This window comes from Rhododendron vialii, chromosome 7a, assembly GCF_030253575.1.
Source record: "Rhododendron vialii isolate Sample 1 chromosome 7a, ASM3025357v1".
NCBI lineage: Eukaryota > Viridiplantae > Streptophyta > Magnoliopsida > Ericales > Ericaceae > Rhododendron > Rhododendron vialii.
This window is the reverse complement of record NC_080563.1, coordinates 25261173-25284059: the sequence shown is the minus strand read 5'-3', so window position 1 is coordinate 25284059 and position 22887 is coordinate 25261173. Positions and strand designations below refer to the sequence as shown.

General features: G+C 41.8%; 2 protein-coding genes across 13 annotated transcripts; both read left to right on the top strand.

The window, feature by feature from the left end:
- The first annotated feature begins 957 nt into the window (after positions 1–957).
- On the top strand, positions 958–11306 carry LOC131333426 (uncharacterized). 12 transcript variants are annotated; one of them, XM_058367937.1, is made up of 12 exons: positions 962–1127; positions 1289–1348; positions 1506–1605; positions 1826–1916; positions 2041–2155; positions 4946–4982; positions 5125–5194; positions 5444–5548; positions 7431–7581; positions 8750–8832; positions 10524–10617; positions 10727–11306. In XM_058367937.1, the coding sequence occupies exons 4-12, from the start codon at positions 1886–1888 to the stop codon at positions 10812–10814; spliced, it is 774 nt and encodes a 257-aa protein (XP_058223920.1). In that variant the 5' UTR covers positions 962–1127; positions 1289–1348; positions 1506–1605; positions 1826–1885; the 3' UTR covers positions 10815–11306. The 12 variants fall into 12 exon arrangements, with proteins under 12 accessions (XP_058223929.1, XP_058223920.1, XP_058223918.1 ...); XM_058367935.1 differs by having other exon boundaries at positions 1506–1612; XM_058367944.1 differs by lacking the exon at positions 1289–1348 and having other exon boundaries at positions 1506–1590.
- Positions 11307–19878: 8572 nt separating this feature from the next.
- LOC131332820 (uncharacterized) lies at positions 19879–20517 on the top strand. Its single transcript, XM_058367122.1, has one exon. It carries the CDS (start codon positions 19879–19881, stop codon positions 20515–20517), a length of 639 nt encoding a protein of 212 aa, XP_058223105.1.
- The last annotated feature ends 2370 nt before the right edge of the window (positions 20518–22887 follow it).

Here is a 22887-nt window from a genome sequence, read left to right as displayed (position 1 = left end):
CCTTGAGGTTTTTTGTGAGATTGAGTGAGTTTTTGAGTGTGAGGAGGAGAGAGAGAGAGAGAGAGAGAGAGAGAGAGAGAGAGAGAGAGAGGCTGGAGAGAGGGGGAGAGAACGGATGAGAGAGATAGGGAAGTGAAAAATGATCCCATACACCACATATACACACCTTATATACCCTCATATCCTTAAACCACACATTCACTCCCTCATGTTTTTTTTTTCTTTCACTTCGGTCCTCAATCTAATTATCTACTAACAAGCCATACTTTCCAAATAAGCCTTTTAACAAACATTTTAACAATTAAGAAAATACGGGTCTCTACAAGGTGGGTCGAGTGGCCGGTAAATTTTAAGTGAGAGGAAAATAGAGGAAACTATAGATTCTTAGGCGTAGTAGAGGGCAAAAGAGATCGAACCGAGAGGTGCATTTTTGTGGATGATGAAGTGTGAGGAAATAATGAGAGAGAGAGAGAGAGAGGACAAGACAAGTGAAAAAAGCCTACAATTTGCATCACTTTTTCTATAGAGGGTAAAATAGTCAACAATTTCAAAATGTCATGGCACTATAATCCATCGTGGCATTATCATTGTCCTTTTTTAATATATAGTATAGATTTTGAATGTTACAGCTAAGTAAGTGTCCCTTAAATAAGTGTCCCCTCTACATAGACCTGGATCGAAATATATTATAAAAAAATTTTGACCCTTCAAATACTGATAACTACACTCCAATATTTTTATTTTAGCATTTATATTATGTAAATTTTAAACACTAAAAAACAAAGACTAAAATGTACGGAGTAAGTATAAAAAAACGAGTGACTGTTGAGAAGGTGGAACATGTGCGCATGGACTCGGACAACTCTATCACACAAGACCTCTAGGTGTACTAAGAAAAGAAAATGATCAGATTTGGACTTTTCAGCTTTTGTCTCCGCGGCCAGAGTATGAAACAGACAGAAGTCACAGAACCAATTAACCAAAGGTAGTAGTAATAAGTAGGAAAGAGACAAGTGGGAGAGAATGGAGTACTAGTTAATAAGCCGAAGAAGGCAGTAGTAAAGTGAAAAGCCCTTGTGCTTTTCTGGAATTGTTCTTAATACTCTCAATCAGGCAAGCAAATCCAGGTTGGTACAAAAAGCTCAAACCCCACCTCTCCTGCTTACCTCTAAATTCAGTATTTTTATTTTCCCATTCATATTAGATCTTTACTTGAAATTGTAGGTTCGTAACAAATGGGTTTTTTTTTGTTTTCCCATTCATATTAGATCTTTACTTGAAATTGTAGGTTCGTAGCAAATGGGTACCCAAAAGTCCCATACCCATCTGTCATCTGTGGTGAATCAAGGTTAAACAATTAGTTGTATATGCAGATACATGTATCAGCATATGTATACGAACTTGTTTACATGTACTGGTTTATGGGGACTCATTGTTCCTTGTTTATTGTGGGAATATTGTTGGGTTCTTGTAGTTGAATAGCTTTTCTTTTCCACTGTCCACAGATATAGATTCTGGATTTGAGCATTGCAGTGACCTTGGCTGGGTAGCTTGTGGCTTGTTTTTGCATTGATTGTGCTTTTCACTGTGGTGGATTCTGTGCCCGTAAAGAGTTATTGCCTTTTTGTTATAAATTTTGCTTCTTCTTTATCTTTCCATTTCTTGGGTGCCTTTCTATTTCTGATTTTACTTTTAGGTAGTTTCAGCCAGTGTATGACTGGAGCAAGCGAAGAATAGCTGATACAGAATAATGTGTCCTATTCCATTTTGACACTCCGAAATGGTTATAAATAGGATGCTCAGTTTGTGATTTTATTCATTCCAGAAGCTCCTGTTAACCATTTCCACAAAGCTCTGCATATTGTAATTATTCGGGCCCGAAAAGATGAGCTTCAATAACTCTAGTGGAGGTTCTGGTTAGTTATTAGTTATTACCCTTGTTAGTGTTCTTCTTAGATTATATTCCAAATGTCAGATTTAGTTAGTTGGTTTAACCAAAGCTGACAATGTGTTTTGTGCTTTGTTATTGTCGCGTAACAGGTAGTAGGACATCTAGAAGGGTGTTTGAATATGGAAGGACTCATGTGGTCAGGCCTAAAGGAAAACACCAAGCTACTATAGTTTGGCTGCACGGCCTCGGAGATAAGGGCGCCAGGTAATAATGATTGCCTTGCGTTTCATTGACGTTCGTTGATAACAATTTTGTGGTTCTAAGTTGAGGTGATGAGTTTGTATATACTAAAGGTGGAGATCCTTATTGTATCCAGATATAAGTTTATTGTTGTTACCGCATGTTCTCTATGCATCACTTTATTTCTGTGGATTGATAAGTAGTTTGAGTGACGGGACCGGGGGGATTGTAGGGTGTTAATTATTGTCCTAGTTTCAACTTAATAAGTAAACTTGAGGGGGTTGTCCCGTGAGGGGGTTGTCCCTCTGTATATAAGTTGTATGCTTACAGTGGCAGAAATCACAGTTCAAGATTCCTAGTTGAGGGGATTGTCCCTTGTAGTCTAGCTGAATCATGTGTGTTTGGTTCATTTCCTATCCTTGGGGGGATGTCCCTTGGAGGCTCTTTTATGCAGTGGTGAGTGATGCTTGGGTGTTCTGGTGTGAGCTGCAATTGCTGCAACAGCTGCTTGGTTTTGATAGTACCATATTCAGTTAACTAGTTGGCATGCTCCTATTGTACGAGCAAATATAGTTGTGCCACAGCTTTGGTTGTGTCCCACATATATGTCCCATTCCAGTTGTACATCAAATATAGTTTGTTTCCTTTCCCTCTACTTGTAGATGGGCTTGAAACATTTGTCTCCTAGATTTCTATAGCGCTTTGTAGCCATTTGGCCTAGGCGTAGTCAAATTTTCTTTTCTCTTCTTTCTTTTGTTTTTCTTTTCCTCCTGGGGTATGCCCCTTGTAGGCTGTATATTCGGTTAGCCTTTTTTCCAATTTCAAGCTGATTTACCCAAAAAAAAAAAAGGTAAATGTTTCTGAAACCAGGTTTCTTTCGGTAATCTCAAGCATATTCTTAATTGGGCAAAGTCCACTTTGACTCCCGTGGTTATCGCCATATGCGGATACCCCCCTCATGGTTCAAAACTGACCACATAACCTACCTGTGGTTTTGAAAATGTGCGGATAGACCCCTTGCCGTCATGTTTTTCATCCATATTAATGGATACAATATTAAAAGACCGATATACCCTCATCATGTCCCTTGATTCTTCTTCTTTTTTAAATCTAACCACTCCATCCCCTGTACCAAAAATTGAATCCAAACCGTTGATATTGTAAATTTTGACGAGTACTACATCTATGCCAAAATTCAAGTCAATCAAAAAATGAAAAGCTCATGGTCGTATCGATTTTGTTATGAAAGTAAATTTTCAAATTTGAATTTACTAAAAATTAGATCACTGGGTTATTATGCCTGATCAAGATGATTTTTTACAGAGATACTCTATTATTTATTTAATACATTATGAACGACTTAGATTACATTCTAGAGGCATGTAAGATACACCTCCGTTAATATGGATGGAAAACACAACGGCAGGGGGTCTATTTGCACATTTTCAAAACCACGGGTAGGTTATGTGGTCAGTTTTGAACCATGAGATGGGTATCCGCACGTGGCGATAACCACAGGGGGTGAAAGTGGACTTTGCCCTTCTTAATTCTTATAGCTTCATGAAGCAGTTGAAGTAGTTGTTTGATTGTTTCAACAACAATGAAAAATGAAGTATCATGCATGTTAGTATATCAACATGTTTTCTTGTTCTACGGACCTGATGTTACATTAAATTCTTGAATTCTATTCCTTCCGAGAAGATTCTCATTTTCAATTGAACTGTGACTAAACTTAACATCAGTGTTCTAAATGGCAGCCGCCGAGGCCGCCTTGGCGCTTGGAGGTGCCCTGCTGCCACGCCAATACCCCTTGGCGTTTGATTTGGCACCCAGGGAGGTTTGGCGGTGTTTGGCGGCCGCCTAGGCGGCCATGGCGGTCTTGGCGGCCTTGGCGGGGCTTGGCGGCATCATCGGCGTCTTTGGAGGCCTAAAATGTATAGTATTAAACTAATGGAGATCAAGTTTGGAAGGGTATGGAGGAGAAGAGTTAAAGGAAGGAGATGAACTTTGAACTTGGCATTAGGGATCTCCGATCTCGTTTATTTCTACTTATTGTCTTATTCAACTTATTTGCTAGTTGCTACTACTTAATTTCATTTGGGTTTGTACATTAAACTTTGCATTATGGTTATGTAGAACTTTGAACTTGCATTATGGATACATAGAATATAGTTTGATTGGATAATGGTTTGTTAAAAAAAAAAAAAACGCCGAATTGCTTGGCGCCGCCTAGGCGGCTTGGCGCTTGGAGGTGGGTCTCCGCCCTACTAGTGCCAAGCGCCATTTAGAACATTGCTTAACATGCGTAGTTGTCGTTTTTTCTTGACTCTTCTCCCTGTCATGCTACGGTGGTGTATTGGAAAACAGCATATGTCACATGCAAAATGGGGATCACTTGTGCACTACCCTGGTCCTTTCAACTTTGCAAATAATGAATATAAGGTTTATATCTCTGATTCCCATTTTCTAGAATACCCCTGAGGCCATATCTAATTGACCAGGGGGTTTAATTTTGGTTCTTGTTATGTGCTATTCTTGTATATTCTACTATAGATTATGGTTTCTGTCATTATTGTTTGGGACTATCCTCAACTTTGAGGGTGGTCCTAAAACTTGATAGACTGACACAATTTTCATTGTTGGTTCTTGCTATATAGTAAAGCTCTTCATCCTTAGTAAAGAGCGCTGACAACTAATGCAACAGTTGATTTCTCAATTTTTTGTTAGCTAAGCACATGTAGCCCACCTGATTGGGCTGTTATTAGCCAACATAGAATATCGTTTTTTTCACTCATTGCGTAATTTGTTTTACAGCTGGTCCCAGCTTTTGGAAACCCTCCCTCTTCCAAATGTAAGTTATAATTATTTATTTATTTATTTATGCCATTTAGCAGCTTCTTCTGCATTTGTAAACATGCAACACGGGTCTCCCTCACCAGATTCTTACGTTTAGTGACTCAACATCTTTTTATGTTAAAAACATATGGATGCAGATTAAGTGGATTTGCCCAACTGCTCCTACTCGACCTTGCGCTCTATTTGGTGGATTTCCTTGCACTGCTTGTAAGATTTTATTGCTTTGAAATGCATCTTTATATCCGTTATGGTTTTAACTTTTAAGGCATCTTCAAGCTTTATTATTACCAATTACGAATGTAACCCAAATAACAAAGAAAGTTGTACTCTGTCCTTGTCCAAAAATTTGCAGTTTTTAGTATTTCATATTCACGGAAATGATCTAATGGTGAAGTCCATATTTTTGTCTTGTGTTTGACTGTCATGAAGCTAAAGTGCTGACTTGAATATCACCAGGGTTTGACGTAAGAGAAATTTCAGAAGATGGTCCTGATGATTTGGAGGGATTGGATGCTTCAGCAGCACATGTTGCAAATCTCTTGTCAGCAGAGCCACCCGATAGTATGTTTTCTGAACACACACACCGACATTGATGTAGACACATACAATTTGAGGACATAAAATAGGTTGAGGAGTTAGGTGATTGAGGGGAATGGGGAAAAGGAAATCTGACAATTCTGGGGCTTTGGTGGGGTTTGCTTGGTGGTGTGCACATCTTCTCTTTCTTCTAAGAATGAGAGCCTTGTGGAATCCAAATCCTCATTTCTCTATCCTCCCGTCCCTTTTTAATTTCTTATTAGGTTGATGCCACAAATTCCATCCCAAAAAATCAAGTTGATTGCCCTTCAACTATATAGACAGTACTTGAACTGTTAGATAATCATGTCTGGTATTCTAATTTACAATTGAATTACATATGCACTATTTGCAATATAAACGGTCTGTGTTTCGTGTACCTGGTACGGATTGAGAAGTACCATGCAAAGTACCAGTACCCGGTACGTTATAGGTACGAGAATGCCGGGGTTTTAGAAGAACCGTGCTTCATAATTGACTGTATGTGATGTGGCTATCTTCAAGGATTTTTTCTTAAGATTTTGTTGAAGAGCATTCATTATTGCAAAGTAAATTCACAGTGAGTTGCTCTCAGAGGCTTTATGATGTCTGCCCTCCCCTTACGAATATCCTTTTTAGTTGTGCACAATAATTTTCCTCCCCTTTCCCCACCTTTTTTATGCTAAGATTCCTGTTATTCTTCTCCTGCATTCTCCCGGTAATTCCTGTTAAGGTTCTCTGAAATGTCACTGACCCTATCAGTATCAGCCAAGGTTGTTGGTGTTTGCTCAGGTACTCGAATAATTGTACCTCACTTGTACCAAACTAGTAAAGATTAATTGCAGTATCATGTACCACAAGTAGATAGTCATTTTAGCACAATGACAACCTTGGTGCCCAGTGCATTCAGAAACTTGCAGTTTTTGAAACGCAACGATTCAATCTACAGAAAGTCTACACACACATACACTTTGTGCACAGATTGTGCACAGATTTTATTGTGGGGCCCACCACGGGTCCCACACGAATCATCCGAGCCGTTCATTAAATGTAAAACACTTTTTCAAGGGACCCCATAAAAAATAAGCTCAATCCGATACTTATAAGTGCTCGATCCAACCACATAACTTTTCATTAACCGGAAATCTGAATGAAAAGTTAGATGGTTGGATGAAGCACCTATAGGTATTGGATTGAGCCTATTTTTTACGGGAACCTTTGAAAAACTGTTTTACATTTAATGAACGGCTCGGATGATTTGTGTGGGACCCGTGGTGGGCCCCACAAAAAAATCTGTGCACAATCTGTGCACAGACTGCTGTGTGTGTAGCAGCTCTCTTTTTCATATTGGTTCCTTGTTATTACCCTTTATCAACAGAAGTGCTATTGGTACAGATGAATAATCTGTACAAGCACGTACAAATCAATTTTGGGCCCATTTTGGGTCCCAAAAAAATGATCGGAACCGCTCATTTTGTTTCATATACCTTGTGTATGGTCCTTATGAAAGATAAGCTCAATCCGGTATCGGTTAGGGCATTTACAAAACATCCAACTTCGTCTTAGAGTTCAGGTTTGAATTCTTAAGCAAAGTTGAATGTTTAGTAAACACCTTTACCAATACCGGATTGAACTTATTTTTTGAAGGGACTGTAAATAAAGTATTATAAACAAAAGGGGCAGCGTAGATAATTTTTTTGCGACCTAAAATGGGCCCAAAACCGGTTTGTACGCACTGGTACAGATTATTCATCTGTACCTTTAGCATTTCTGTTTTATTAGTGTGTTTTTTAGATGCAAGCCAGCCAATTAGCAATGCCAAGGTGCATAATTTTGAAAGAGTTACTATATCTTCTTTATAACATGGTGACTCTTATCCTTGTTGCAGTAAAACTAGGTGTTGGGGGCTTCAGTATGGGCGCCGCAACAGCTCTATACTCAGCAACATGCCATGTTTTCAAACAGTATGGGAATGGAAGCCCATATCCTGTCAACCTAAGTGCTGTTGTTGGCCTCAGTGGCTGGCTTCCATGTTCAAGGTTCGGCTTCAGTCCTTTATGTTGAATTGTACTAACACATAATAAACTGGATATATGCTCTTCGTGATTTAAGCACTCCTCTCTCTCTCTCTCTCTCTCTCTCTGACCGATTAGTTTTGTGTCGAATGTAGTGTGAGCGAAACCGGTCCCGTGTATATATTTCAAGTCAGGGAACCCTGATTTTTCTTACGGTCCAGACCTCATGTGGAAGTCCAATTTTCCAATCAAATTTCGATGATTCAAACTGTTCAATGTGTTTAAAACGAGTTTTAAGGGTACCTGCAAGGAATTGGCAAAAAATATAACTGGAAAGGGCTTGATCTGAACAGTTTTTCATAAAACGCATTTAATGAAAAAATTGTTCAGTTCAAGCCCTTCCCGGTCATATTTTTGGCAGATTTCCCGTGGATATTCTTAAAAATACGTTTTAAACACATTAAATGATTCAGATCATCAAAATTCAATCGAGAACAATGAGGTCCGGACCGTAAGAAAACACCCCAAAGTTCCACAAACATAAATGCACTCCCATAGACGGGTCATTTTTTTTTGCTGATTTCTTGCGGGTACCTTTAAAATCATGTTCTGAACACATTAAGCGGCTCAGATCATCAAACTTTGATCGGGAACTATGAGATTGAGATTTGGGGTGTTTTTTTTTAGATATATTTTTTTAGGTGTTCCGGTTCAAGTCCACGCCATCTTATAGTTCGCACCTCTCATTTCCCGATCAAATTTTGATGATCCAAACCGTTTATCAATATGTGTAAAAAATGATTTTAAGGATACCCGTGAGAAATCAGAAAAAAAAGAAGACCGGAAAGGGTTTGATTTGAGTAGTTTTTCATAAATGCTGACAGAAATTGATTTATGAAAAACTGCATGGATGAAGCTCTTCTCGATATTTTTTTTTTTAGCCGATTTTTAGCAGGTTCTCTTAAAATCACGTTTTAAACACATTGAATAGTTCGGATCATCAAAATTTGATCTGGAAATGAGAGGTGCGGATAGTGCAGACTGTAAGGGGTGTGGAATAGGAACCGGACTGAGTCATATATATATGTGTGTGTGTGTGTGTGTGTGTGTGTGTGATATATATATGACACTAGTCTTGTCGTTACTAAGGTACGTACTTTGTTTAGCTCAACCACTATGATTTTGTTTTTAGGACTTTGAGGAACCGGTTTGATGGGTCACATGAGGCTGCCAGGCGTGCAGCATCCTTGCCCATTTTACTCTGCCATGGTTTAGGTATTTTTACTTATAAAGGCCATGTATTCAGAATTTATATTAGGAAGTTCAATGCATTTCGTTGTTACTTTGTTTGCCTCCACATCTATATTGAACCTTTTTGTTTTTAGAATAAGATAAGATAAGATTTTCATCTTCTTTTTGGTTGCAAAATGTTTGCCTTCTTCTTCCTTTTCATTCAAGTGTCATCTTCTTCTGTAGTTATTGAACTGTTGGCTGTAATAAACTTTTTTCATTGTGTTTGATTGGCATTTTAATTTTCCGAAGCATAGTTAACCAGTAGACCCTTGAGGGTTTCATTATGGTCCAAAGATAGTGCAAGGATGAAGTACTGTTTTGATGTTCTGCATACCCTGATTTTGTCTAATCCTTGGTTGCACAAAGCAGGATCCGGTGCGAGAGCAGTGGCGGGTGAGCAAGAGGATATAAAATAATCTTAGCTTGGCCCGTCTATGGGAGCGCATTTATATTTGTGGAAACGGCATATCGATATTCTAAGATGTTACTTTTTTGTTGGTTTGTAGTGTAGTATGCAGACTTGAATAAATATAAATTATTAGCATCAAGTATAAGTATGCTTACCAAGTTCTAGGCTAATTTTTTCTCTTTCTAGGATCTTTTGGTTGCTGCCTATTTTGTCTTGCTTGTAGTTTTTCTTTTGTTTCTTGTACATAAATATGCTAGAGGTTCTATCCTATGGGGAATGAGATTCTTTCTCGATGGGAGAGAGGTTTTTAAGAGATTACTTGGGAGTGTGGTTCCCAGAAGGATCCGTCACTCCATAGAAGGATCTTGCAACTAATAAATCAAGAAGGCCAATTTCGTACAAGTGAGGAGGTGCATGTAGAGACACGTATCTCATCGGAGGTTTCCCTTGATTTCTCCTACGTGCTGAAGCCTGGGGTATGCGGTATGCCTTTTAGGTAATGCTTTCTCGGACGGTTCGTGATTTTGCAAATGACTCTTTGCTGGCTTGGGATTGTGGTTTCTGGTGCCTTTTTGCTTTTACAGATCATCATTTCCAAAGATTCCAAAAGTCCTTGAGGAGAGGGAATTATCATGTTAGACGAGCTTTTCTGTGCTTGGGTGAGATGTCTTGATGACTTGTCACAAGAGGGGATCCAGGCCAAATACACAGACTAGAATACATAATATGCTGAGAGTCTTCACGAGAGCTTTTAGTTGGAAACGTAACAAAAAACTAAGTTCGTATTTTTTACACAAGGAATGCAATTGTGCGAAGGTTTTAGCAGAGTTATCTGAGTTTGTGGCTAATTTTGTGTCATACACGAGATATTGGAGATATTCACAAAATGGTTTATGATAGGATCAAGAGGGTCATGCTATGTTATTACCATAGTGGTCGGTGGTAAGATTCCTATTACCAAGGGGCTTATATTACTGGTGTGGACGAATGTGATAGTGATATTGATGGTCTCATAGACAACTAGACAAGTAATATGCACTGTTATTCTCGGCGGCAATGCCAAGTTACTGTAGTGCGCTGATATCTGTTTTCCCATCTTTTGTAAATTGTAGTGCTGGCCTGACTCTCACTATTATGTCCTGGGAGTACATGAAACCAAAAAGTATGAAAGTGGTGACTAGATCATCAGCTTTTTGACCGTCACTTGCACAACATAGAAATCTTTACGAAGACATGTCATTTGCAAATTTCATCACTGTTACAGGCGATGAAGTCGTAGCATATCATCATGGAGAGAAATCTGCACAAACCCTAAGTTCAGCTGGATTTCAAAATCTGACATTCAGATCTTACAACGGGTAAATACTGATTTACGGAGTAGTTAATCATCTCAATATATATATTTTGATAATTACTCTCAATATATGTCACCGAGTGTTTTTCTCTTTCTTTTTTCTTGTAACGCAGGCTCGGTCATTACACTATTCCTCAAGAGACTGATGAAGTTTGCCACTGGTTGACATCGAGGTTGGGGCTTGAGGGGTCACAGTCATAATTTTGGAGAATGTTACTGAAGAAGGTTGGGGTATACATGAAGAAGAAAAACATAAAAATAACCATAGGGAGTGGAAGGGCTGCTTAGTTTAGATATTGGCATGGGGGTAGATGGTATACTTGCATTGTTCAATCTCCTAGTCTTGTATTTCCAAAAATAAGATTCTGTCTGGCTCAATCTGGGTTTCTGGAATTGCTTGGAAAAATAATTGATTTGTGTTGGGGGGCCATAGTGGTGGGTTACCGTGCTAGTCTCTTCCGAGGTTTGGATTGTACAGTCGGGTCCAATAGTGGTTCGGCTGACGGGTTGTTCCTCGGTTATAAACAAAAAACAAAAAAAAATTGATTTGTGTTTATTTCTTCGATTGGGATGGTGTTGTTTCTATCATTATTGTTGTTTTTGTCTAGTAGAATTTTCCTAATTTGGGTTTTTGTGTAATTCAGGACTTTTCTGTAAGGTTGCTGATAAACGTAATTTGAATTGAATTTTCCAGTCCTGTGTTCCATTCTATGCTCTACCTTTTACACTTTCGGTCAAACCATTTTCTCTTGGTAGGCTCGATCGGGGCCTCTGTAAGGCATCTATTGTCACGCTTTTTAAAGAACGTGTTTGCATAATGCGCTTTTAATTTTGGTTAGCTTGGTTCTCTACAATAAGTAATTGATCCTATAAAACTAACAAAGGTGGAACAAAATGACAAGGGTAGTAGTAGTTGCACTGAACAAAATGGGAAATCCCCATCGTCGACGGTGAACTGATTGAGAAGAACGGCGATCCGCTGGAGCAGCCACCAGCAGTATCGTCTGTCGCCGTGGATCGCCGGAGCAGCCACCAGCAGTATCGTATGACGCCACTGCTCGACGATCCATGCTCGCTGCTGGCCTCTCTCCCTCTTCCGCCTCGAACACCCACCGTCCTCTCTCACTCCTCTAGTGGCCGCTGCCGCCGTGATTCCAGATTCAAGCTTAGAACTGCAATGTGCTTCACCCCACCTTCAACTACGGTGTTCCATGCTCAGATCAATCCATTGTGGCGGAGACGGGATACCGACCGCCACAAAAGCCACCGCCCACTCTCTCGTTCTCTTGAGCAAGTTGAGTCTGAGTCTTGAGAAACCCCTCCATTTTTTGTATGAGATCTGGAAGTAGTTTATATTGGTAATGTCGAAAATTATTATTTAACGTCATCAGTCATCACAGCTTCGTATGGAAAAGAGAAACTATCCTAAATGTCTATTAATGATCCACCGAATATAGTTGTAAATTTAAGAGTTTGCTCTATGTTTGTAACCTACTTGTCACGTTTCATTGTAATTTTGTGAAAATTATTCATGATAAGTATGGACGATTTGATCTAAATGTGTGGTTCGACTAATTTTGTGATGAAATATGTCATTGTAGGGGTTCGATTTGACACGACCTTGACCTGAGTTGCTATTCCTCCTCCGCTGCTCCATTCCCCTGCCTCTGGACCTGCAACAAGTCACTAGGGCTGGAATAGCCCAGTGACCCTCTGACGATCAAGTCAGATCTCAGGGGAGGATATAGATCTAGGGTTACGGTAAGATGGCATACCTCTTTAGGTTAGAGTCCCTTCGTATTTATAGACCTAGGTTTGCTTGGCCTCTAAGCTAGCGCGTGAAGGGTACGCTCGGGTAACCGCCTCGAGTGACATCATAGATAACGTACCGGATAAGGCGGTTAACGGAGCACATGGCCAGGTCAACCCTTTGTGAGGATTATTCTCGATGCTATGTCTTATCAGGGCTTGCTTGGGAGCCCTTGGTGCTGCGTTTCGGGGGTCGGTATGGAGCCCTCGGTGGTATGTCTCCGGGGTTGGTACGGAGCCCTCGGGTGCCGTCGGTAATATGTCTCCGGGGTCGGTACAGAGCCCTCGGTAATATGCTTCCGGGGTCGGTATGGAGCCCTCGGTGGTATGTCTCCCCGGGTTGGTACGGAGCCCTCGGTAATATGCTTCCAGGGTCGGTAAGGAGCTTGGTAATATGCTTCTAGGGTCGGTACGGAGCTTGATGGTATGTCTTCAGAGTCAGTACGGAGCCCCATTTATTCGGGCCACTACAATAGCCCCTCAACTTCTCTCGACCTCTTATTGGTTTGGGAGGAGTTGACGAGTAATATGGCCGAATGTTTTAATGTGTATAAAGCCCCAGAGAGATGTGTCGAGCCTCATACCCGTTGTTCGTCTGTTCATGGGTTCGATTTATGGAAACCGAGGCACGAATGAGGCACGGAAGGGTTCCATCGGTTCGTGGGCTCGGCTTCGGGAAACCTAGGCACAAAGGAGGCACGGAAGGGTTCCTTCGGTTTGTGGGCTCGGCTTCAGGAAACAAAGGCATGAAAGAGGCACGAAAGGGTTCCGTAGGTTCGTGGGCTCGGTTTCGAGGAACAAAGTCACGAAGGAGGCACGGAAGGGTTCTGTCGGTTCGTGGGCTCAGCTTCAGAAAACCAAGGCACGAAGGAGGCACGGAAGGGTTCCGTCGGTTCGTGGGCTCGGCTTCGGAAAACCAAGGCCTTCCGAAAACCAAGGCACGAAGGAGGCACGGAAGGGTTCCGTCGATTCTTGAGCTCGGCTTCGGGAAACCTAGGCACGAAGGAGGCACGGGAGGGTTCCGTCGGTTCGTGGGCTCGGCTTCGGGAAACCAAGGCACGAAGGAGGCACGGAAGGGTTCCGTCACCTTTTTCTTTTGGGTGAGAGAGACGAACTGGCTCTTTGCTCGAGCATTTTTTAGCCGTTTGCGATACCCTTTGGCTTGGAATTCCAAGAGGCCATCATCCTCATTGGCAGCCTTGATGAAACTGGGGGTGGGCTCGCGGCGGCCCTTCCCGATCCGGACTAAGTGGGTGGAGGAGGTGGAGACGCTTTCGGCATCAAGCCTCTCGAAGGCAGATTCCCGCGGGGTCCTCTGGGGTTAGGGGAACAAGAACGTTCTTTGCGCCCTGCACACTTTTCGTTGCGGCCCTCCTCCGGTGGTTCAAGGCAGTCTTTAGCCGAGGGGCAAGATCGATGCTACTGCAGATGGCCTCTGCAATTGTAAGGAGGGCTGTGATGGTTTCTTCGTCCGCCATGGCTCCCGGAGGACTGAGATGGAGAGATCTGGAGGAGATGTTTGATCTCGGCCAACTTGTCCCTGACGTGCTTGTCGCGCTCCATGACCATTGTTAGGTCGTCGATCTTCCGCTCCAGGTGGCGGATGTAGGTGTGGAGTTCGGTGGCAGCCCCTGCGTCCTACATCGAGGTTCCGGTTCCGACTCCGATGGACATGTGGGCCTTTCCCTGGGCGCCGGCTCTGCTGGAGTTCAGGTTGTGGTCTCCGAGAGGATCGAGCCCAAGGGTGGTTTCACTGAGATGAGGGTCTTCGACTTCCACCATAACTGGTTCAGGAAGCTTGAACGGAGCTCTTGGAAGGGAAATAGATGAATGACTGAGAAGGTGGCTAGGTCCCCAGCAGAGTCGCCAATTGTAGGGGTTCGATTTTACGGGACCTTGACCTGAGTTGGTATTCCTCCTCCGCTGCTCCGTTCCCCTGCCTCTGGACCTGCAACAAGTCACTAGGGCTGGAATAGCCTAGTGACCCTCTGACGATCAAGTCAGATCTCAGGGGAGAATATAGATCTAGGGTTACGGTAAGATGGCATACCTCTTTAGGTTAGAGTCCCTTCATATTTATAGACCTAGGTTTGCTTGGCCTCCAAGCTAGCGCGTGAAGGGTACGCTCGAGTAACCGCCTCGAGTGACATCATAGATAACGCACCAGATAAAGCGGTTACGGAGCACATGGCCAGGTCAGCCCTTTGTGAGGATTATTCTCGATGCTATGTCTTATCAGGGCTTGCTCGGGAGCCCTTGGTGCTGCGTTTCGGGGGTCGGTATGGAGCCCTCGGTGGTATGTCTCCGGGGTTGGTACGGAGCCCTCGGGTGCCGTCGGTAATATGTCTCCGGGGTCGGTACAGAGCCCTCGGTAATATGCTTCCGGGGTCAGAACGGAGCCCTCGGTGGTATGTCTCCGGGTTGGTACGGAGCCCTCGGTAATATGCTTCCAGGGTCGGTAAGGAGCTCGGTAATATGCTTCCAGGGTCGGTACGGAGCTCGGTGGTATGTCTTCGGAGTCAGTACGGAGCCCCATTTATTCGGGCCACTACAGTCATGATAAAACATGATCAATTAGTAGAATTTTGCTATGAAATGGTTGTCGTAGTTGGAACATCAATTGTCATGGTAATTTTGCATAAATAATTTGTGATAAACGTGATCGATTTGAATATGTGATTTGAGTATTTCATGGAAATTTTGTAGATTTTTTTAATAATAAATATGGTTGATTTTGAATATGTGATTTTTCTGCAAATTTACAATTAAAATTAAAATTTTACCACAAATTGAGGCAATTTTGCCATGAAGTATTTCATGATAACGAATGGTCTCTCCGGCGGTCATAGCTATGGGTGGCATTTGTTGGGGTTAGGATTAATAGTCTAAAGAGAGATAGTTAGGAGAGAAAAAATAAAAAAGATTAGGTGAGAGAAAGGTTTGAAAGAAAGAATATTGGAGAGAGAGGAGTTGTAACGACCCCGATTTTTGGTAAATAAAAATTTCGTTAAATATTTAAATTTTATTTTTAATTACTTGGATTGCTTTTAAAATGTCTTTTTAATTTCTAATAATCCGTCATAATTAGATTTAGGTCCTTTAAAGTTATATTTCTTGATTAAGAATCCTACCTGGCTAGTAAAGTTAGTTTCCAACCGATTAGTTGGAGAACCGAACTACCAATTCACCGAGTTACAATTTCCTAACCCTAGATGGACCTTTTTGACTGTCTTTGAGCCTTATGAACCCCTCCAACCCTAATTGAACCATTTAGACTTAGAGAGGTCATCATTACACCCATGACTAGTCATATCAAGGCCATACCATCATCATTATCTCTTTAACCATTGGATAATATTTGCTAGGGAAATTATTATTTCTTGGATAATGGACATTAGTATTTGCCAATGAACATATGATTTGACAAGACAAATCATGGCCTTAGGAAGCCATCATTTTGCTTCCAAAAGAAGCACACTTAACCTTGTCATGCATGCCATCCTAAGACTAATAGCCCTAAACCTAAATTGCCCACCAAAGTCACTTTCCTAGATTTTCTCTAGATATGTAGATATATACACACACACACACACATTGTACTAGGGAGAGAGAGAGAGAGAGAGAGAGAGAGAGAGAGAGAGAGAGAGAGAGAGAGAGAGAGAGAGAGAGAGAGAGAGAGTGAAGCGTGTGCATGTGTTGGGTCACTTAAGCAAGCTACCTCTTTTACCATCTTTACACTCAAGCCTAAGTACAATGTGACAACCCATTTCTAGTCTTTTTCAAGCAGACAATCCTAGCCTTAATAACCCTAGAAATTGACTACAAACCAAGACTTAGGATTGACTAAACATAGGAAGACTACTCTTTAGCCTAGCTATCATTTCCTTCTTACTTGCAAGACTTACCAACCTAGGTTATAATTACCTAGGATTTGCCTTTAAGCCTTGGAAAATCTCCATGATTATTTAGCCTTGCACCTAGGATAGATTGACAAGGCATGGGCATGATTAAAGGTGAGATTTGACAACACAATGGAACAAATCCATGGGAGAGAGAGAGAGAGAGATATGGCCGGCCAAAGGGAGGAGAGGGAGAGCCAAATTTCGCTATAAATAGGACCCTTGTCCAAGCATTGAACCCACACCTTCCAATCCTCCAACTTCTCTCTAGAAAATCCTTGTGTTCTTACTTTATTTTTCTTTTTCTTGAGTGTTCTTGAGTTCTTCCTAAGTTCTGCAAGAAACTCATCCTAAAACACCTTTTCGATCCATAAAGTTTAGTAGTTTTAGTCACGATCTAGTTTCGAGAGAAACCTTTCTCTTTCAAAGCTACCGGAAGCATACCGTAGGAAGTCATTCTGTCTGACGCACCTAATCTCTCCGTAGTCGCCAAGAAGAAAGGTAGAATCCCTAGTCCAATAACTTTACGTATAGCATAGAACCGTATGTTGGAAAGTAGAATGTCCTTAGTTCAAAGTATAAATATCCTTAACCATTTTTCTTAAGTAGATAAAGTTATCTATCTTTTAGTTTCATTAAGTAGATAAGGTTATCTACCATTTAGTTTTTCAAATAGATAAGGTTATCTATCATTTATAATAGTCGGAAATGCATAAATGTCGGTAAGTGTATCTTGCTAATGGAAGTATGAGCATGTTGAACAGACGACTTTTACTCTAATAAACATGTGTTGTTTTGAACTTCTCACAAAGAAAGAATGGTCTTCGAAAGATGGAATTTAACACTTGATTAGCAGTATTTGGATTTTGATCTTTAGGATGGATATGAGCATGTATGCATGAATTGCTTGTATTACTTGTGATAAAGCATAAGTGATTTTCACTCCAAGGGCGTCCGTACATGTGGCGTTATGCTTAAGTGGTGATTTGAGCATGATTAAGAATATAGAGTTGGATGACCTTGCTAGTTTAGTTTCAAGATTACAATGAATGATTTAAGATTACGTATGTGGAAAGTCCTACCGCAGAGTCGTTGCGTGAAAACGAGACACAGAAATCAAGGAGGTAGAAACATGACACTTAGGGTGTGTTTAAGGCAAGGTGTGATTTTGAAACCCCAATGTGGCCGGACTTGCCCATTGTGTGGTAGGTGTGTGTAAAGAAATGATTTTGAAAGCCCAATGAGAACCCGGAGCGGCAGAACCATTGTAGTATACTCGGGAACCCGGAGCGGCGGAACCGAGGGATTATCTTGAAAGCCCAATGGGAATCCGGAGCGGCGGAACCATTGTGGTATGCTTGGGAACCTGGAGCTGCGGAACCGAGAGATTTTTAAAAAAAAAACCCAAATGGGAACCTGGAGCGGCGGAACCATTATGGGATACTCAGGAACCCGGAGCGGCGGAACTGAGGGTTTTGAATTGTGGATTGGTTATCCGTGAAGAGGAGCCAATGCCAAATTCCATGTTTTTGTGTGCCAACAGGAACCCGACGCGGCGGAACCATTGTGAGGATACTCGGGAGATTGGCGCAGCAGAACTAAGGTTGGGTGTGTTTAAAATGATTCTGGAAATGTTGATTTGGTTTATGAAAGTAGAAAATGGTGACAGAGTATACGACGAGTCGCGTAGGAGAAACTCAAAAATCATGGACACCAACAATAATTGAATAATGAATATGAATGTGTCATTGTGCTTGTACTACGTATATTATGATTCTCTGTTTGTAATTTAAGGGTTAGAGGGTATGGGTTATTCTATTGAGCTTTCGTAGCTCACGGTGTTACCTGTGGTGACCCTAACATATTATATGGGTGGCAACGCCGTTATAATGTGTCAGATCTTATAGATGAACAGGGTGAACTTTACACCTTGGATGCTTTTGGAGCCGAGGAGCTGGCCAGAATGGAAGAAGAGGCGGAGCAGTAGATAGGAACCCTAGTTTACCCCTCCTTTTGTTGAATAAAAAAATTCTTTGTGATTTATGTCGTAATATTGAGCCAGACTCCATTTAATTTTCAATGAAATTGTCCATTTAACGTTCCCAAAATTCAGGGCGTTACAACTTGGTATCAAAGCTTTAGGTTCAAAACCTCGGCCACGGGTAGAATGGGTAGAACCACAAGATAGTTTGACCATTGGATAAACGTGAATTGAGTTTAAGTTTACCGTCCCAAATTGGGTGGAATTCTGAAAAAACAATCTTCGGATGGATGCAAGGTGTGGAAATTGGCAGCACCACCGAGTTGGGAATTCCCGAACAATTGGATGATGACTTAAATCAAGGATCGAGTGTGGAACTTAGAAACTCAAAAGCGGTTTTGGTGTCAATCTCTATCTTTAAATATCACTAATTGAGGTTTAAAATTCTTTCCCTGTAGATGAACCACCTAGTCAACCTGTTAGCTGGAGCTCGCCAATTCAAGGACACCGTAGAAACCATGATGACCCAACTGACTGAGGATCCCAACTACATTGCCGCTGTACTAGCAGAAATCCGAGATTTAAAAAAAGTGCAGCAGAACACCCCTATCCCCATTGAAGAAGACCTCGGTTTCCTGAAATGTTCCCAATCCTGTATGCCTTCCATGGGTTCTTTGGTGCTTTACCCCCGATGGAAAACTTTGAGGTTGGAGTTACGGAGGAAGAAGTCGATGGTGACAAGAACGCCAATGAGGTGAAAGAGGAGGAAAACCTGTTAGGTGGAGGGAATCTCGAAGAAGATGAGACCCCAAAAGCCGAGGACGCCAATTAGGCATACGTTAGGCCGGCCTAGGAGCAATTGTAATCCTTCGGGATGTAGGATGTCGGGAACTAGGATCACTTCAGTCTGTCCAAGAATTCCTAAGCTGTACTCTTCCTATGTTGATAATAAAAGGCTTATTTCAGTTACCACTTATTCTTATATGTTACTTAGTCACTATTTACGTACACGATTATCCTTGTCCCTACTTGCCATTATAGTGGAACTCTATGCTTATAATTTTATGCTTATTACAAAAAAAGCTTGCTTGTATTAAGAGAGTACTGTTGCATACTACTTGATAAACTACTTTCGACTTTTGAAAGAAACACCCTTTGCAAAAGGAAAATTGTTTAAGTAGACTAAAACCCCCTTAAAATTCTACTCGTAGATAGTGAACCGACGCAACGGAGTAGGACACGGTAACGGAGGATCCTCAAACGCAAATCCCGACTTACCCAAATCATGCAAGCGTTCATCACCGCCTTGAATGCTAACCGCCAAAACAAAAACCATAACGACGGACCCATGAACCGAACTCAAGCAATGAACAAGTTCTGCGAACGTCGACCTCTGACCTTCCATGGAGACACCAACCCCGTCGTAGCCGAGACATGGCTGAATGAAGTCAAGATGATCCTTAGGACTTTAGGGATTACCTAGGACGGAGACCGTGTGGCCTTGACCACATACCAATTGAAGGGAGAAGCCCGTTATTGGTGGGACTTGATGGAAGCAACCCATACCATAGCCACCATGACCTTTGCTGAGTTCAAAACCCTGTTTCTCGACAAGTACTTTCCCACGCCTCTTCGCTTAGCCAAGGAACAAGAGTTCCTGAACCTAAAACACGGAACGATGATGGTCACCCAGTACGCGGCCAAATTCAAAGAACTGTCCCGCTACGCCATAACCTCCATACCTACTGAAGACAAGAAGGCAAGAAGGTTCGAGTGGGGGTTGACAACTGCTCGAAAGGCCGTAGTAGCCCAAGCTTTTACCACCTATGTTGAAGTCGTGAAGTGTGCACTCTGGTTAGAGAGTGAGGAGACTGACTTCAAAACCCGATGGAGGAAGGCGATAGGCAGCACCGGCGAACCAATCCGAACCCAACCACCCAACAACAACCGTGGATCCTACCCTACCAGACCCTTCACCCCGTCACAGAACAACCAACCCTGGAGGACTAGTATCCCCAGAAATGGCCAACCAAAGAGAGGTGGTCAAGACATAGCGACAGTTCAGTGTTTCAACTGTCAGGCTATGGGTCACTATAAGTGCGACTGCCCCCAACTACAAAGAGAAAGGAATGAGAACTTTGGAAATCAGAAAGCTCAACAACCTGGATCGGCCGATTTTGTGAAACAAAATATTGGAGGTCCATGGCAGCAGTAGAATGGGAAAAGCAAGGGAAAGCAGCCCATGGGAGTCCAGCAAGGCACTGGAGGGCGTATTTTTGCACTACAGACTGAGGAACAAGAGCAGGATCCCTCTGCCATCCAAGGTACCCTACTATTATATAGTACCTGCGTACAAGTCTTGTTTGACCCTGGGCATTGCATTCATTTATCTCTACTGCCTACGTAGCTGTACTAGGACTAAAAACAGAAACCCTAAGTACGTGTATGAAAGTAACATCACCATTTGGGGGGAGTATAGCTATTAGTCTAGTGTGTAAAGGGTGCAAACTGGGAGTAGCCAACCTGCGCCTAAACTGCGATCTTAGAATGATCGACATGGCGGATTTTGACGTAATCCCACTGATGGACTGGCTATCGGCACATCAAGCGGTCATAGACTGCCATCAGAAGATAGTGACAACTTATACCTTGGAAGGGACTCGTTTTCTTTTAAGGGGGATAGACGGATGGCGAGTTAGGCGACGAAAAGATCGAAGTGGCAGAACCAACTATTTGGATGGCTCGCTAGTCTCCAATTGGAAGAAGCCGATAGAATGGAAGTGGGATTACCACACATCGTTCTTGATGTTTTCCCTGAAGAACATCCTGGCTTACCACCCCAAAGAGAGATAGACTGCCCCATAGAACTCCAACCGGGAACGACACCCATCTCTATGGCACCGTACCAAATAGCCTCGTGGAACAAAAGGAGCTCAAGACCCAATCAAAGGAGCTATTTCATTAGGCCGAGTACATTACCATGGGGAGCGCCGGCATTATTCGTGAAGAAAGAAAGAAGGAACTTTTCGACTATGTATCGACTATAGAGGGAAAACCAAGTCACAGTCAAGAACCGATATCCAATGCCTAGGATCGATGATCTCCTTGATCAATTGAGAGGAGCGTCCTGTTTCTCCAAGATCAATCCTCGATCAAGCTATCATTAATTAAGGATCCGAGATAAGGATTTCGCTAAGACAGCCTTTAGTACGAGATATGGACACTACAAGTTTGTAGTGATGCCATTCGTGCTGACCAACGCTCTGGCAGTATCCATGTGTCTCATGAACAAGATTTTTCAACCCTACTAAGACAAATCTATAGTGGTGTTCATTGATGACATCTGGATATACTCTATCAATAAGGAGGAGCACGAAGGACACCTTCGGATAGTATTACAAGTACTCCGAGATAGCCAACTTTATGACAAGACAAGTAAATGTGAGTTCTGGCAAGAAGTTGTTAAGTTCTTGGAGGAACGTAGGATCCAAGGATAGAATTACGGTGGACGAAAGTAAGGTCGAACCAGTATTGAATTGGAAGCAGTCGTACCTCTGAAATTACCGTCAGAAGTCGACGCTGCCGAAGGCTTATTTTCCCCGTGACTGCATATGTTCTTTTAGTGCCTTTGCTAATAATATCTGAGTTTGTAAATTATCATAAGGCTTACTTGCTGATGTTCGATTTTCCCCTGAATGAGGATGAAGTACTTACGCCTTATGATTATAATGTTATTCTGCTCAAGTGAATCCATTGTTTCCTAGTTTTGGAAATGGGTTTAATATCGTTAGGTGAGGAGGCATGCTGATTCGACAGGGTCGTGCTAAGGAAACGTTGTGGGCTACGGGACCGCATGATGATTTGGTAGAAGTTTTGCATTTGACGTTGGCATTTACAATGGAAACTTCATCAAAGGTGTACAATGAGGCAAGTTGTTCGACGGCTGAAGAAACTTCAACCCCGTTTTGTTAAGCAAGTGATGAGTCTTAATTAACAAAACATGCAAAGGTTTTCTGATGGATGCCTGCAACGGAGTCGTCTTACTCCAAGATACTTCTAGGACCTGTTGGAGCCTTAGACAGTGGCCGTGTGATGCCAAAGCATTTTTGGGCATTTCAAGACCAGTTTAGCGACGAGGTCTAGTTCGTAGCCATGCACCAATTTCGAGGACGAAATTATTTTAAGGGGGATGGTTTGTAACGACCTTGATTTTGGTAAATAAAAATTTCGTAAAATATTTGAATTTTATTTTTAATTACTTGGATTGCTTTTAAAATTTCTTTTTAATTTCTAATAATCCGTCATAATTAGATTTAAGTCCTTTAAAATTATATTTCTTGACTAAGAATCCTACATGTCTAATAAAGTTAGTTTCCAACCGATTAGTTAAAGAACCGAACTACCAATTCACCGAGTTACAATTTCTTAACCCTAGATGGACGTTTTTGACCGTCTTTGAGCCTTATGAACTCCTCCAACCCTAATTGAACCTTTTAGACTTAGAGAGGTCATCATTACACCTATGACTAGTCATATCAAGGCCATACCATCATCATTATCTCTTTAACCATTGGATAATATTTGC